Here is a 14,000-nt window from a genome sequence, read left to right as displayed (position 1 = left end):
GCCCCTGGAAAAGTCTTACAATTTATAACCTGGTTCCTAAACCTCTGTCTTACCATTATATAATCTATCTGAAACCTGTCAGTATCTCCAGGCTTCTTCCATGTATACAACCTTCTTTTATGACTCTTGAACCAAGTGTTAGCTATGATTAAGTTGTGCTCTGTGCAAAATTCTTTCATTTCTTAGCCCCCTCCATTTTCACCTACTACGTTACCTTCTCTCCCTTTTCCTACTACCGAATTCCAGTCACCCATGACTATTAAATTTTCGTCTCCCTTCACTATCTGAATAATTTCTTTTATCTCATCACACATTTCTTCAATTTCTTCGTCATCTGCAGAGCTAGTTGGCATATAAACTTGTGCTACTGTAGTAGGTGTAGGCTTTGTGTCTATCTTGGCCACAATAATGCATTCACTATGCTGTTTGTAATAGCTTACCTGTACTCCTATTTTTTTATTCATTATTAAACCGACTCCTGCATTACCCCTATTTGATTTTGTATTTATAAACCTGTATTCGCCTGATCAAAAGTCTTGTTCCTCCTGCCAGTGTACTTCACTAATTCCTACTATATCTCACTCTAACCTATCCATTTCCCTTTTTAAATTTTCTAACCTACCTGCTCCATTAAGGGATCTGACATTCCACGCTCCAATCCGTAGAACGCCAGTTTTCTTTCTCCTGATAATGACGTCCTCCTGAGTAGTCCCCGCCTGGAGATCCAAATAGGGGACTATTTTACCTCCGGAATATTTTACCCAAGAGTACGCCATCATCATTTAACCATACAGTAAAGCTGCATGCCCTCGGGAAAAATTACAGCTGTAATTTCCCCTTGCTTTCAGCCGTTCGCAGTACCAGCACAGCAAGGCCGTTTTGGTTAGTGTTACAAGGCCATATCAGTCAATCATCCAGACTGTTGCCCCTGCAACTACTGAAAAGTCTGCTGCCCCTCTTCAGGAACCACATGTTTGTCTGGCCTCTCAACAGATACCCCTCCGTTGTGGTTGCACCTACGGTACAGCTATCTGTATCACTGAGGCACGCAAGCCTCCCCACCAACAGCAAGGTCAATGGTTCTGGGGGGGGGGGGGGGGTGATGAAGCAGTAGAACAGAAAAAGACGTTATAAATCAAGTAAATTATTAAAACAATATGATAATAATTACATAAGTACTATGTTTACATTGTTAATAAAAATGAGCAATGACCAGTTTTCAAAAATTAATGAGCAACTTGAAAATGATAAATAAGAAAGTAAGAAACAGTTAACAGTGTCTGGTCACTCCTCAGGAGCGTTATTTGAGTCTGTAGGTAAAAATATAGCTCAACTAAACAACAATGAAAAAATTGATAGATTAGATGTTCGAGTAGAGTCTGTTGAGTCTAAAATGAAATAAATTGAACTTAAATTTAACCCTGAAGTCAAAAATATCAAAGATGAGATCACTGTAGATACGGAAAAAACAAAATTGCTTTCAAGAAATTACTGTTGATAAAAATGTAAATAGTCAAATTTCAAGTTTGGAAACTAACATTGATACCAAATTGGCACTTGTTGAAAGCAGTTTTGTTGAACAGGTGAAGACAGTAGACAGCAAATTCACAGAAAATGTAATATTAAGTAGCAACAAAACCGGCACCTAGAAAGAAGTGATTTTATTCTGTGCAAGAAGGTTGAGGAATTTTTCAGTGATGTAGTTAATGGAAATCTTATAAACAATGTTGGTACCGTGTCGTGCTACATTCTGGTGAAAAACCTTTCAGGTTACATTCTGTAGATTTCCTGTACCATCACAGATATAAATTTGTGTCTATTATGAAAATCAAGTTTGTTAAGAAGTTTCTGGATGCTGAAGCATTAAGTTGGGCTAGTCAGTATATTACTGATGACACAACCTATGCAGATTTTGAGAAAAGATTTTTAGATAGATTTTGGTCAGAGACTGAACAAGCACGAATAAATATTGAATTTCTCAATGGACGAAATTCAAAGGAAGGGGATATTAGTGTGAAACATTTTTGCAAAATTCAACTTGAAAATTTAGCTAATTTGAGCAAATCTTTTGAGGAAATCACCCAGTTTGATGCTCTGAAAAGTAGGTTACCAGGTGAGATACAATGAGATCTAGTGTATGGGCCAGTTTTAGAAATACGTAGATAAATTAGATAGAGGTTTGGAAAAAAACAGGGAAATACAACCACATTAGGCACACACATTTTGAAAGAGGTGGTAATCAAAATTGGCACAATAATTATTACAACAGGAGGGAACATAGGAACCATGATGGTAACAATTATCATCAGAAGGAACATAGCAGGGCAAATGGTAAGAATTTTGATTCTGGAAAGCAATGTAAACATAGTTGCAACAACAAAATTGGCACAAGTTATTACAATAGGAGGGAACATAGGAACCATGATGGTAACAATTATCGTCAGAAGGAACATAGTAGAGCAAATGGTAAGAATTTTGATTCTGGAAAGCAATGTAAACATAGTTGCAACAACAAAAAGAAAAAATGAAAATATGGATTCCACAAAAAAAAAAAATGATTTTGTTGATACAAAATGTTTTCTACCATGTGTAAAGAACTATGAAGCTACGGATTGTCATAAATTTTTGTGCAAACAATTTCACTGTGATAACTTATTATTTTGCTTACATTATGTTATGTCTCTATGGGTTGTAACTAATCATGATTTGTATTTTATTATATTCTTTCATGAAAAGTAATTATTTGATTTACAATGCTATTTGTGAATGTTTAGAATAATGTTTTAACTAATTAATCATTTGAAAACCTGAAGCTTTAAGTACAAATCTCGGCCAGTTCCTGAGGATTTATTCTGTTCTTAATACAGCTTTCCTTGCAGTATATAATGAATTAGCACTTGTGCCATTTCCATGTTAGTTTTAGTCACAATATTTGTGTTGAAAGACTTAGGAATCTGAAAAATGACCATAACAGCATTTCTTCTTGCTGTCAAGAATTATTTGTCATACAGTGAAACTTTGATAGTTCTTGTGTACTAGTTTTGGGAATGTATATGGTAAACACTACACCATGTCTTACAGAATAACTACAATTTCTTCTGCTGTATACAATTTACTTATGTTTACTATGATAGATATTTTTTCTGCTGTTCAATATTATTTTTGTGTATGTGTAAGGTGTCAGGCAAATCCAACACCTTCCATGAAAACCCTGACATGATAAGCAAATCCAGTAGTATGTCACATAGCTCCGAATAAATCGTGACATTTCTTTTATTCTTCTGTTTATATTCATTAGAAGATTCAGCAGCTTCTGCTTTTAGAAATTCTGTTAATTCCTTATTTTCATCAGATTCACTCGGCTCTTGACTTTCTCTAGAATCGAGAATGCCAATTTTTTCTTGAGTTTGGCTTCCTCCAGAAGTGTACAGCCTAGGAGATTTACATTGGTCGTCTTTAGATGAATTCAGATCATTAAATTCTTCCTGAATGACTTCTAATTCAACGTGATCACTATGAAAATCACAAACAATTTCTGGCTTAAATTTCACATTGTGACTTAACACTTTTCATTTAGATGGAATCCAAGCTCTAAACCCATGTTTGTCGTTAACATATCAAACAAGTCGTCCAAAAACTGCCTTATCATCAAACTTGGAACGGAATTGTTTGTTAATGTGAACTAGTGGTGGACAGGAAATCGCGTATCTGTTAGAAATCACAGTGACTGAGAAGTCACAGATATCACAGTAGCAACTTTACAGAATCTAACTGCGATTTCAGTCACAGTAGCAGTCGCAAGTAGTATTTCATATTCAAAGACGTGAGCCATCTAATGGTCGAATTTAGCACTGCTTTCTGCGATTTCAGTGACAAGTCGCAACTAAGAGTCGTAAGTAGCAACTAAATAGCGCGGTTAACAGTGGCATCTGTTGGCCAAAGTTCGTACTACGTCCATCTCTGCGATACGGTATCGAGTCTAACTGCGATTTCCGTGACAAGTCGCAACTAAGAGTCGCAAGTAGCAACTAAAAAGCGCAGTTAACATACTTTTCCTAGTGTCATCTGTTGACCGACGTACGTACTTCGTTGTGGGAGCCTTGTGCCTCACGAGATCGATGTGCTGTGTGTGCATATGAAGGGCTTATTTCAATAGTGGTACAAGTCCATTTTTGTTCATTTTGAGATACAGAGTCGTAAAGTTAAATGAGCGCTGACAAATCTGCATTTGAGATACGAGAAATATTCAAGCATATGGCTTCTTGCTAGAGATGAACCTTTATTTATGTTTGTTTGGATCACTAATTTCAGAAGCATTATAGACAGAAAAGTGGAGGTAATGGACTTGTACCACTATTGAAATAAGCCCTTCATATTATATGACGACATGCACATTCAGCATCAGTTATGGTTGGTCAAATACTGCTGTGACTCTGAATGTATTATATTAATAAGAAGCAACATTGCCTTTTTCTCCTGAAAATATCAAGTAACGTAACAAATGTGTTTGATTCTGCTTCCAATATGACAGTTTTGGTTAATACTCCACATGCCTACAGGACTTTGCAATGTTAACACAGCAGAACTCAGACATCTGTATAAGTGTAGAGAAATGAAAACAGTCATATGAATGCCTCACTTTTGTTCCGACACAGTTCAAGACTCAGGAGAAAAGTTTTACACCTGGTGTTCTTCATGGCAACTTCACACACAAGAACTTTTTGCCGACACTACTACCACCTACATAAGCAAGCTTTTCCTGTGTTACTTTCAAGTAATGCACTTAAGCTATTCCTGATTTAACTGGAAGATCTGTACTTCCCACATTCATATCAACAGCCTCAAAATGCATTTTGTAGACTTCGGGATATGTTACAGGTCAGTGTCACACCAAGATTGTGGAGAAAAACGGGGGGGGGGGGGGGGGGCGGCATGTCACTCTCCAACAAGTGTTTACCAATAAGTAAGTGGCGGAAAATTATGGGTATAGGACGGCTTAAACATGTGGAAAATGAGATTTTTATTATTCACTCACTGTATTTGGCATTTATTATTCCTTTAAAACCGCACAACAACTTCAATAAAACACAGTTTATTTAGTCACACACTTTTTTCACTATTATTTCACTTTTAAACTGCAAATCCTCTAAGAGCTGTCTTGAATCTTCACGAGTCTGTCTCAAAAACAGCATTGATGTGGATAGATACGTATAGCAACCAGTAATCAGAGTCAGAACTGTGTCTGCAAAAACACAAGGATTATTAAACAATTTTTGCTGTCATTAATTACTAGCAATATAATTGACAGAGTAGATTGCTAATATTTGCTATAATGAATATCACATTTGCAAGAACGATCTCACTGAAGTAATTAAGTCCATCGAAACGCTTAGAAACTAACCTCTCATCTGACGAAAACGGTCTAAAGACGCAGTGGCAATTTCTTCAGATCTGTTGTCAATGATATTTTGAGTTATCACTTTACTGAGTGACTGAAATGTAGTTCAGGTACCTGTGAACATAACAATATGTTAGAATTCATTTTATAAATACGAACTATTACGGTACTGTACGACTACTTACATATGAGTTACACTATTAATATTTTCACAGTTGCTTCTTTAATACAAAATTAAAGCCAACGGAAGAAAAAACGTAAAACATACTTGCCAATGACAGGTTTGTTGAGATGCAATTTTCTGTGTTGACAGATGTAACTTTTTCATACGGTGGTAAGTCGCAGAAATCGCAGGAATCACAGAAATCGCAGAAGTCACAGAAATCGCAGAAGTAGCAGAAATCGCGGAAGTAGCAGAAATCGCAGTGGAGGAGGGATACACGACCTATGTTCCTTAACTGCGACTCTTAACTGCGACAAATCACAGTTAAGAATAACAGATACTGAAAAGTAGCATTCACAGAAATCACTGATATCGGAAAATCGCAGTTTAGCCCATCACTAATGTGAACATAGCAGCCTGTGCCAAAAATTCTGAGATGATCAAGTCGTCCTACTGGTCGATTAAACCACAGTTCATAAGGGGTTTTATTTTCAACTGAAGATTTTCCAGTACGATTTGTTAGGTAGACTGCTGTGTTACATGCCTCTGCCCACAACCCTTTAGGTAATTTACTCGGATTTAGCATTGACCGGGCAGCTTCAACAATGGTCCTATTTTCCCATTCAGCCACACCATTTTGTTCAGGAGTGTAAGGAGGAGGAATCAGTAGCTCTATTCCCCTGTCTGCAAGCAGTTCACTGACATTCTTATTGTTAAATTCTTTGCCACCATCACATCTAAATTGTTTGACAACATATCCATCAGTTCGTGCCTCATTTAAAAACTGCTTAAGCACACTACACACTTCACTTTTGTGTCTTAAAAAGAAAATTCGACGAAATTTACTAAAATCGTCTTTGAAACATACATAATAAAGCTTACCTCCAAAAGATTTCGTGCCCATTGGTCCATTGACATCCGCGTGGATTAATTCGTATTGTTCGTGTTTTGAATGGCAGCCTATGCATCTTTCCAACCGCACAGCCGTCACAAAATTCACTCTTGGCATCTTCCACATTAATGTTCATTCCTTTAAATAATATTTTTCATTAGGTTATGGGCCCAGTACACGTGTAAAGGCAAACAACATAGTTTAATTAAAACAGTATTTGGAATGAGCCTATGTCTGTAAAGAAACATGACTGCTAGCGGCGATTATAAGGTCAGCATTGATAAGCTTGAAGGACCTGACGACTGTGCCAAATGGAAATGGCATATTTCTAGGGTGCTGCGTTCATATGGACTAGAAGATATGATTAACGGTACACGTGAACGTGTAGAGTTGCCGCAAGATGCGACAAGTGCACAAAAAGAAGTGTATGTGCAATGGCACAAGGACGATGCAAAGGCAGCAAGTCTTATAGCAAGTGCACTAAGTAAATCTGTTGCAGAACTCGTCTTAACGTGTAAGAATGCTAAAGAAATCTGGGACAAATTACGCGCCCGATTTGAACGTAGCAGTACTCAGCGTTTGAATATGTTGATTGAAATATTTTTCCGTGTTAAACGTGATGAAACGGAAGATATTAGAGCACATGTGGCCAAACTGCAAAAGTTATTTGTGGACCTGAACGATGAATCAGCAAAACATGAAGAAAATACGCTATCTGAAAGAATCTTAAATGGTGGAATTTTGTCTACACTGGGAAAAGACTACGACAATTTTAATGATCTCTGGGATACAATACCGATTGAAAAGCAAAGCTTGAATTTATTGATTGAAAAACTCTGTACTATTGAACTGCGTGAACAAGACATTAATGGAAGTGTAGCTTTTGTAATCAGCAAGTAAAGATGACGAAGTCACAATTAAAACAGAAGTTTCCGTGTAATATATGCAAAAAATTAGGTCACTGGGCAGCAGAGTGTCCACAGAACACTCGTGACAGCAATAAAAGAAAAGAGAAGAAGCGAGAAAGTGAACACGCTACATTTACTTCATACGCTATGGGTGTGTGTACCAGTAATCACAGTGACCAAAATAAATAGTATTGCGACAGTGGTGCTACAAATCATATCACTCCCAACAAACAGTATTTTGTTCCGTACAGTGAATTTGATGCTCCTCAAGTCATTTCATTGGGAAAAGAAGATGTCAAAATGTGTGCGTACGGTCAAGGAACAGTTTACATCTAAATTCGCCGAAACAATAAATGGTACAATGCTAGAATGGACAATGTTTTTAGATTTCAACAAAGAACCGGTTATGGATTTAGAAGAGAATGTGGCAATAACTATAATTCACCCAGGAACGGCAACAACTATTACAGAGGGAATAATGACAACCGGAACGGGTACTGGAGAACGAATAGACCGACAAATTATCAACAAAGAAACCACTATCAACAAGCTGAACAAGAAAACAGAATACAGATAGAAGAAGTGGAGGTAAAACCACCAAACCCCGATAAACGTTCGAATTGACAGGTAAGCGCCCATGCCAAAGAGAATGACGCACCGACCCAGGACAATTGCAGCACCTTGAACAGAGAAGTAAAAATCTTATCACAAGAAGAGAAGAAGGAAGAAACAAATCCGCAGGGACCAGATGAAAACAAAGACAAAAAAATAACAATATCGTGTTGGGACGAAATTAATTGGGAGAATACTGATGAGGAAGACGAATTACCAGAGGCATGCACAACGAATGTAGGAGGAAAGGACGAAGTAATGAGTATTGCAGAGCTATTTGAGATGGAAACCAGGGAAAGCGAATTAAATGAGGATAATGCGCAGTCGACAGAAGTTATTAATAAGTTACAAGTGGGCACACAACCCAACGTATATAATGAAGGAAGTTATGAAGCGATAATTAGAGCATTTAGATGCGATTATGTGGAAGCAGCGGCAAAGAAGGAGAAGATAGACGAGGACGAGGAAAAAGTAGAGGATGTTGAAGAAAGCGTAAATGAAGGAAGAAATAGAGAAGAGGAAATAAAAGAGAGAGAGGTAGCAGTCGAAGCTTATCCTACAGAAAGTTCGAATTCACAAGGGAAATTCTTAAAAAGACTCATGTATGATTCAGTGGAGGATTCGTTGCTGCGAGAAGAAGAAGAACAGAACCAACCCTTTCAAATTCAACCAATTGTGAAGGCCATGGTAAAGCATATACCAGTCAATATTGTAAATGATAGGGGAAGTGAACTGACTGCGATCTCAGAAAATTTATTCATGCAGTGTAATGCCAATGACGAATTGCCAGTTCTGAAAACATGTAAGATTAAAGTAAGAGGTCCTATTAGAAACAATGCTGCAGAAGTTACGAGACAAACAAGGTTAACTCTTTCGTGCCAAGGTCAAAGGATCGAAGCCAACTTCGTGATTATACCTAAACTAACTGTAGATTTGATTATAGGTGCAGATTTTTTAAATGAGAGACGAGCGATAATAGATATGGGGAAAGGTAGCGTAACATTCGGGAATGTCACACTTCTCTTGGAGCAAAAGCTAAAATTAGAAGAAAAACCAGTTATAAACAAACAATTAAGAATGATGCAAGATAAAGAGGATGAAGAATTAGAATGGTATGCACAAAAGGGGGAATCGCCTCAACTCATGTGAGAAGTCCATACAGAAATCGACGAAAAATTGCAAGAAGTTCAAGGTATTTCAGAACACAGTAAAAGAGAATTAGAGGGTATTTTACGAGATAAAGCAGAGGTATTTTTACCTAAGACTGACAGTATTAAACACTTTCAGTACAAGTTTGAAATAAAACAGGCAAAACCTTAGGACTTCACCATGTGAGCCATATCAAAAGGTTTGAAGATTAATTTTATTACTGGTAAATAATCAGCACAATATTTCAAGACTATGTTGCAGATAAGATCGTCAGGAGAAAGAAGAATGAAGAGAGAGGAAGGTGGGAAAAAGAAAGTAGTTGCAATAAAAACAAAACAATAATAACACCAATAGTACTATAGATTAAGGTGAAGGGATAAAGCGTAGATAGTCTAACAGCATGAAATACTAAAATGCTACACACCACGACACTACACAAAAATAAAAAACGAATTTGAGGATTCTTCTAGAAGTTAAGACACAAAAGATCTTAGAATATCTTAGAATATCACGGAAAGGTCGCCGAAATTTGTAAAGCTTTTTAAGGTGGCGTGAAACAATGTAGGTATTAGATATATGTTAGATGAATATAAGTAAAACTTTTTGTAAGAACCATTGTAAAAACTCCAGCAAGGACAAGATGCAACGACCCACAAGTTGCAACGCAAGAAGTATCAAGAAAAGAAAGGACATAATTAGCGGGACACGATTCCTACAAGGCAGAAGCGTCGAGAGAAGGGAAAGGACAGCGAGACCAAGAGAAGGCTCTTGTATCTGAAGTGAGCAGTAAATCTGCCCGCTAAGGGGAACCCTGCTGTAACAGAACCCGGAAAGCCAAGAGGGTCTTGGGACTGACAAGCAAACGCCGGACTTTCACTGCTCGTAAACCCCGGGACGCAGGATGCCCCGGAGCGAGCAAAAAACGGCCCGACGAGAAGACTGTTTGGGCAAGCCACCACTGGCAAAAAAAATATGTGTAAAAGTCACACTTCTGCTATTAAACAGCACACTGCTGCATGAAACTGAAGAAAACTTCCACAAAGTAAAAATGACATGCCCAAACAATTTATCAAACTGTTACTAAGAGGAGAGCTTCAAAGCGACTAGTTATCAATAAATATTTCCATATCCTGCCCAGAGAAGAACCAAGAAGCAAGTAAGAAGCAGAGAAAAAGCAGGAAGAACAGAAGTTAAAGATTCGCAAGATTGAGACCAAGAAAGAAGATGGGTGAAGAATAGACGACATACCTTCCCAAATTCCTATCCTATTGTAAACTAGTCGTCTGCAAAGTATTACAACAAAAAACGACCACTTTCAGCGACACATAACGATGACTTTCACGCATACAAAGCCAGTAAACCACGAGATTCTGCACTCACAGCTCCATTCCATTATGGGACCTCCACAACAGCAACACACACTTGCAAAGCCAACAAGGAATGACGAACGAAGGTGTACATCAAATACTTGCCCACATCCATCTCGCTCTCACCTTCGTGCAAAAAACATTCACCAACCTCACGCTTAAACATTCATAGGATTGTGTGAATGTGTGAAATCAAATTATGTGATGTAGGAATTGTGCAAAACAAACATGTGAAAAACTAAATAAGTTAAGCACACCAGACAGCTAATAAACTACAAAATAACAGTCATTGACTATGGACTTAAGTAAAAACTAGACTATCGATAAAAATAAGTCATTAGTTCTGAAATGGACAGTATATAAAGAATAAAAGTAAGGCATAATAAACACTAAAACTATATGCCACTTATTTTCTCCTCATAAAGATAAAATAATTATAGTTATTTACTTATTTTCTCCTTATAAAAACAAAGAATAAAAAATTATCTTGTTGGATGTTTTCCCTTTTTTTTTAACATTTGTACCATTTGTTAGGATAATACCTCAATACTTGTGTATGTGTATTTCTTTTTCAAAGCAATTCTTGGAAATAATTCTTATTTGTTAGTGTAACAATGTTGAAATTAGTGTCTAGAAACAAAAACATTTTACTTGTACATGATATTTAGAAAATGTGTTAGGAATAGATTTTACTTAATTGCTACATTTATAAAAACAACATTTCTAAGAAAATCGATGTGAAAGACTCCTCACTTTCGATAACAAACCTCTCAAAAAACAAACTTCACACTTAAATAAAGAAAGAAAATAATTAAAAATTAATAGTAGCGTAAAAATATTCTTCTCTTGTCATTTTCGAGAATAATGTGGAAGAATATAAAAATATAAATTAGTAATACAAACTAGCATAGAACCAGAATAACGTGGCTGAACAGTAGGCAACAAAATTTAAATAAAGGTATAATTTTTGACTGACTTAGACAACAATTCAATCATTGCCTAAATTCAGTGCAAAAATTTAGTTCGAAGGGTGGTGATATGTAAGGTGTCAGGCAAATCCAACACCTTCCATGAAAATCCTGACGTGATAAGCAAATTCCAGCTAACCGCTAGGACCACCCCAGCAGCAAGTTTTAGCGTGAGACTTTTTCGCGTCTCTGTTACGTCAGGACCACCCCCCAGCCCATGTTAAAAGATAGAGCCCTCCAGAAGAACAGTATAGATCTTATGATAACACAAAAAGGACCACACCAGCTGCAAGTTTTAGCATGAGACTTTTTCGCGTCTCTGTTACGTTGGGAACTTTAAAAACATTGCCCCACCACGAAAAGTACAACGTTTCTCATTGGATAGACAGAATTTTTGTAGGTGGAGATTAAGGTTAACATTGAAACCCTGATTGGTCAGATGAAAACACAGCCAGATAGTTTTTTTAAACCAACTTCGGTAAATTGTAGTAAGGAGAAGTTAGGAGGGAGTTGCTTCCGAGACGACGAGGGGAGCAGAGCTGTGCTGCCCGCCGCCCCCTGACGAACACCGACAAGGTAATGAACACACGCGATGCCGCATAACAGCGCATAAAGCTTCACTCAGAACTGCAGAAGTCTCATCTGTTACACCCCCTTTTTGCGTAATACTAGTGTCGATCGTCAATTAAAGCTCATGGTGTTCACATTTGCCACTTGAAGTAAAAATCTGAAACGCGATGATTTTTCAGTTATATAGTTATTGAGAAGCCACATCAGCCACTGTAATTTACGACAAGTTAGATAAGTAATTAAAGATAATTGAGGGTCACTGTAGACCATTTTGATAGTTTTCTCTTTTGTGAAACTTAATTTAAACCTAGATTATAGATGTGATATGGCATAGGTCGTCCTTCGATCCATTGTAGAACTTGGAAACCCATTCAGGGAATATTCGTTCACATTTTTGTTGAACGCAGTTGGTTTATACCATCCTATATTAAGACATTTCCTTTTATCAATAGTGCAATTTATAAACGATGTTTTGTGAGTAGAATAAAATTTCCAATGGTAAACGTAACTGCTTTTTCGATGTTATTTTACCAGCTGACTAAAAATAGGAAACCCTGAACCCCTTCCACTAAATTTAGTTAGTATTAAGATTCTTTTACAGGGAGTGCAGTGGAGCTGACGCTGAAATCATTAAGTATTTGGTTATATCATTGCTAGTCTCACTGAACTCTTCTGAATTCTACATGTCATGTGTGGTCTGGCGTCTCCTTACCAGCAACAGGTCCCAGGTTCAAACTAGTCAATTCCCTAAAAAACACGCTCAGAGCGTCGTTGCGCGAAAGTGGTAGGGAGACACGATATAGAACAAGCAGACACCATGCAGAATGTTAGATATGTATTGTTTTTTATGTTTCCCCATTGAATCAGTGTGCTTTATGTAGATGTAAAAGAAGAATTTAAATATGACAGTGACAAATAGTTACAGAACAGCATTTTAAAGGAAATTTAAGAATTTTTTGTTTTGGCATAACTTATGGCAAACTGTTTTACATACGTAGCTAAATAACTCAGTTCTCATAAAAAAAACCATGTAAGAATGAGCTAGGATGAAAATGTCAAAAGTGAAGTCATTATTCAAAAACGGCACCAAACATAAGGTAGAAAACTATTGACCAGAATCCCTCCTTCCAGCATTTTCCAAAATAATAGAAAAATTAATCAAGCACAGAATCAACAAACATCTAAATGACCATGAGTTACTAAATAGAAGTCAGCATGGCTTCCAGGCAGGTAAAAATACGGAAACAACACTAATATGCTACACTGAACAAATAATCAAAAATCTAGAAAAGAGATAACAGCATAGTAGGAATAAATTTAGATCTCTCCAAAGCATATGACGCTGTCAATCATGGCTTTCTTTTAGAAAAACTGGAAGCATTAGGTATTCATGGGACAGAGAAAAAGTGGTTTGAATCTTACCTACAAAACAGAACACAGATTGTAGTACTGATGTTAGACTACTCCACTCACAAAATAAATTTAGTATCAAATGGAAAAAAGTGGAAATAGGAGTGCTGCAAGTCAATATTCTAGGTCCCTTATTGTTCCTTGCCTACATAAATGACTTTCACACCTCAGCTGGAGCAGCAAAGGTAATACTCTTTCCAGATGACACTAGTGTGATAATAGGTGCACCAAAGCAAATGTTGCAAACAACTACTGATCAAGTAATAATTAATGGTCTACATATAAACTTTGCTGTCTAGAAACTTTAGAACAGAACCGAGAGTAGAACATAACAGATTAGATTAGATTTACTTTCATTCCAATTGATCCATAGTGAGGAGGTCTTCCAGGGTGTAGATCATGTCATAAAAACAACAATACATGACAAATATTTACAATTAAAACAAATAAGCTAATGTACCATTCCACAGGTCTCAAATGGAATGTTTGTCATTTTTTAATGAACACTATATGAAAGAGGCATTTTACAAATACTAATGTACTGAATTTAAAATAAAAAAGTT

At 36.8% G+C, this 14,000-nt stretch overlaps 1 protein-coding gene across 1 annotated transcript; it reads left to right on the top strand.

The window, feature by feature from the left end:
- Positions 1-6,699: 6,699 nt before the first annotated feature.
- On the top strand, positions 6,700-7,353 carry LOC124606044. Its single transcript, XM_047138006.1, has one exon. The coding sequence runs from the start codon at positions 6,700-6,702 to the stop codon at positions 7,351-7,353; it is 654 nt and encodes a 217-aa protein (XP_046993962.1).
- The last annotated feature ends 6,647 nt before the right edge of the window (positions 7,354-14,000 follow it).

This window comes from Schistocerca americana, chromosome 3, assembly GCF_021461395.2.
Source record: "Schistocerca americana isolate TAMUIC-IGC-003095 chromosome 3, iqSchAmer2.1, whole genome shotgun sequence".
NCBI classification, from domain to species: Eukaryota; Metazoa; Arthropoda; class Insecta; order Orthoptera; family Acrididae; genus Schistocerca; species Schistocerca americana.
Note: the sequence above shows the minus strand (reverse complement) of the source record. Positions and strands in the feature narration are given on the sequence as shown.

Excerpts from the sequence above, each read along its gene's own strand:
- LOC124606044 (XM_047138006.1), top strand. The coding sequence starts at position 6,700 with ATGACTGCTAGCGGCGATTATAAGGTCAGCATTGATAAGCTTGAAGGA.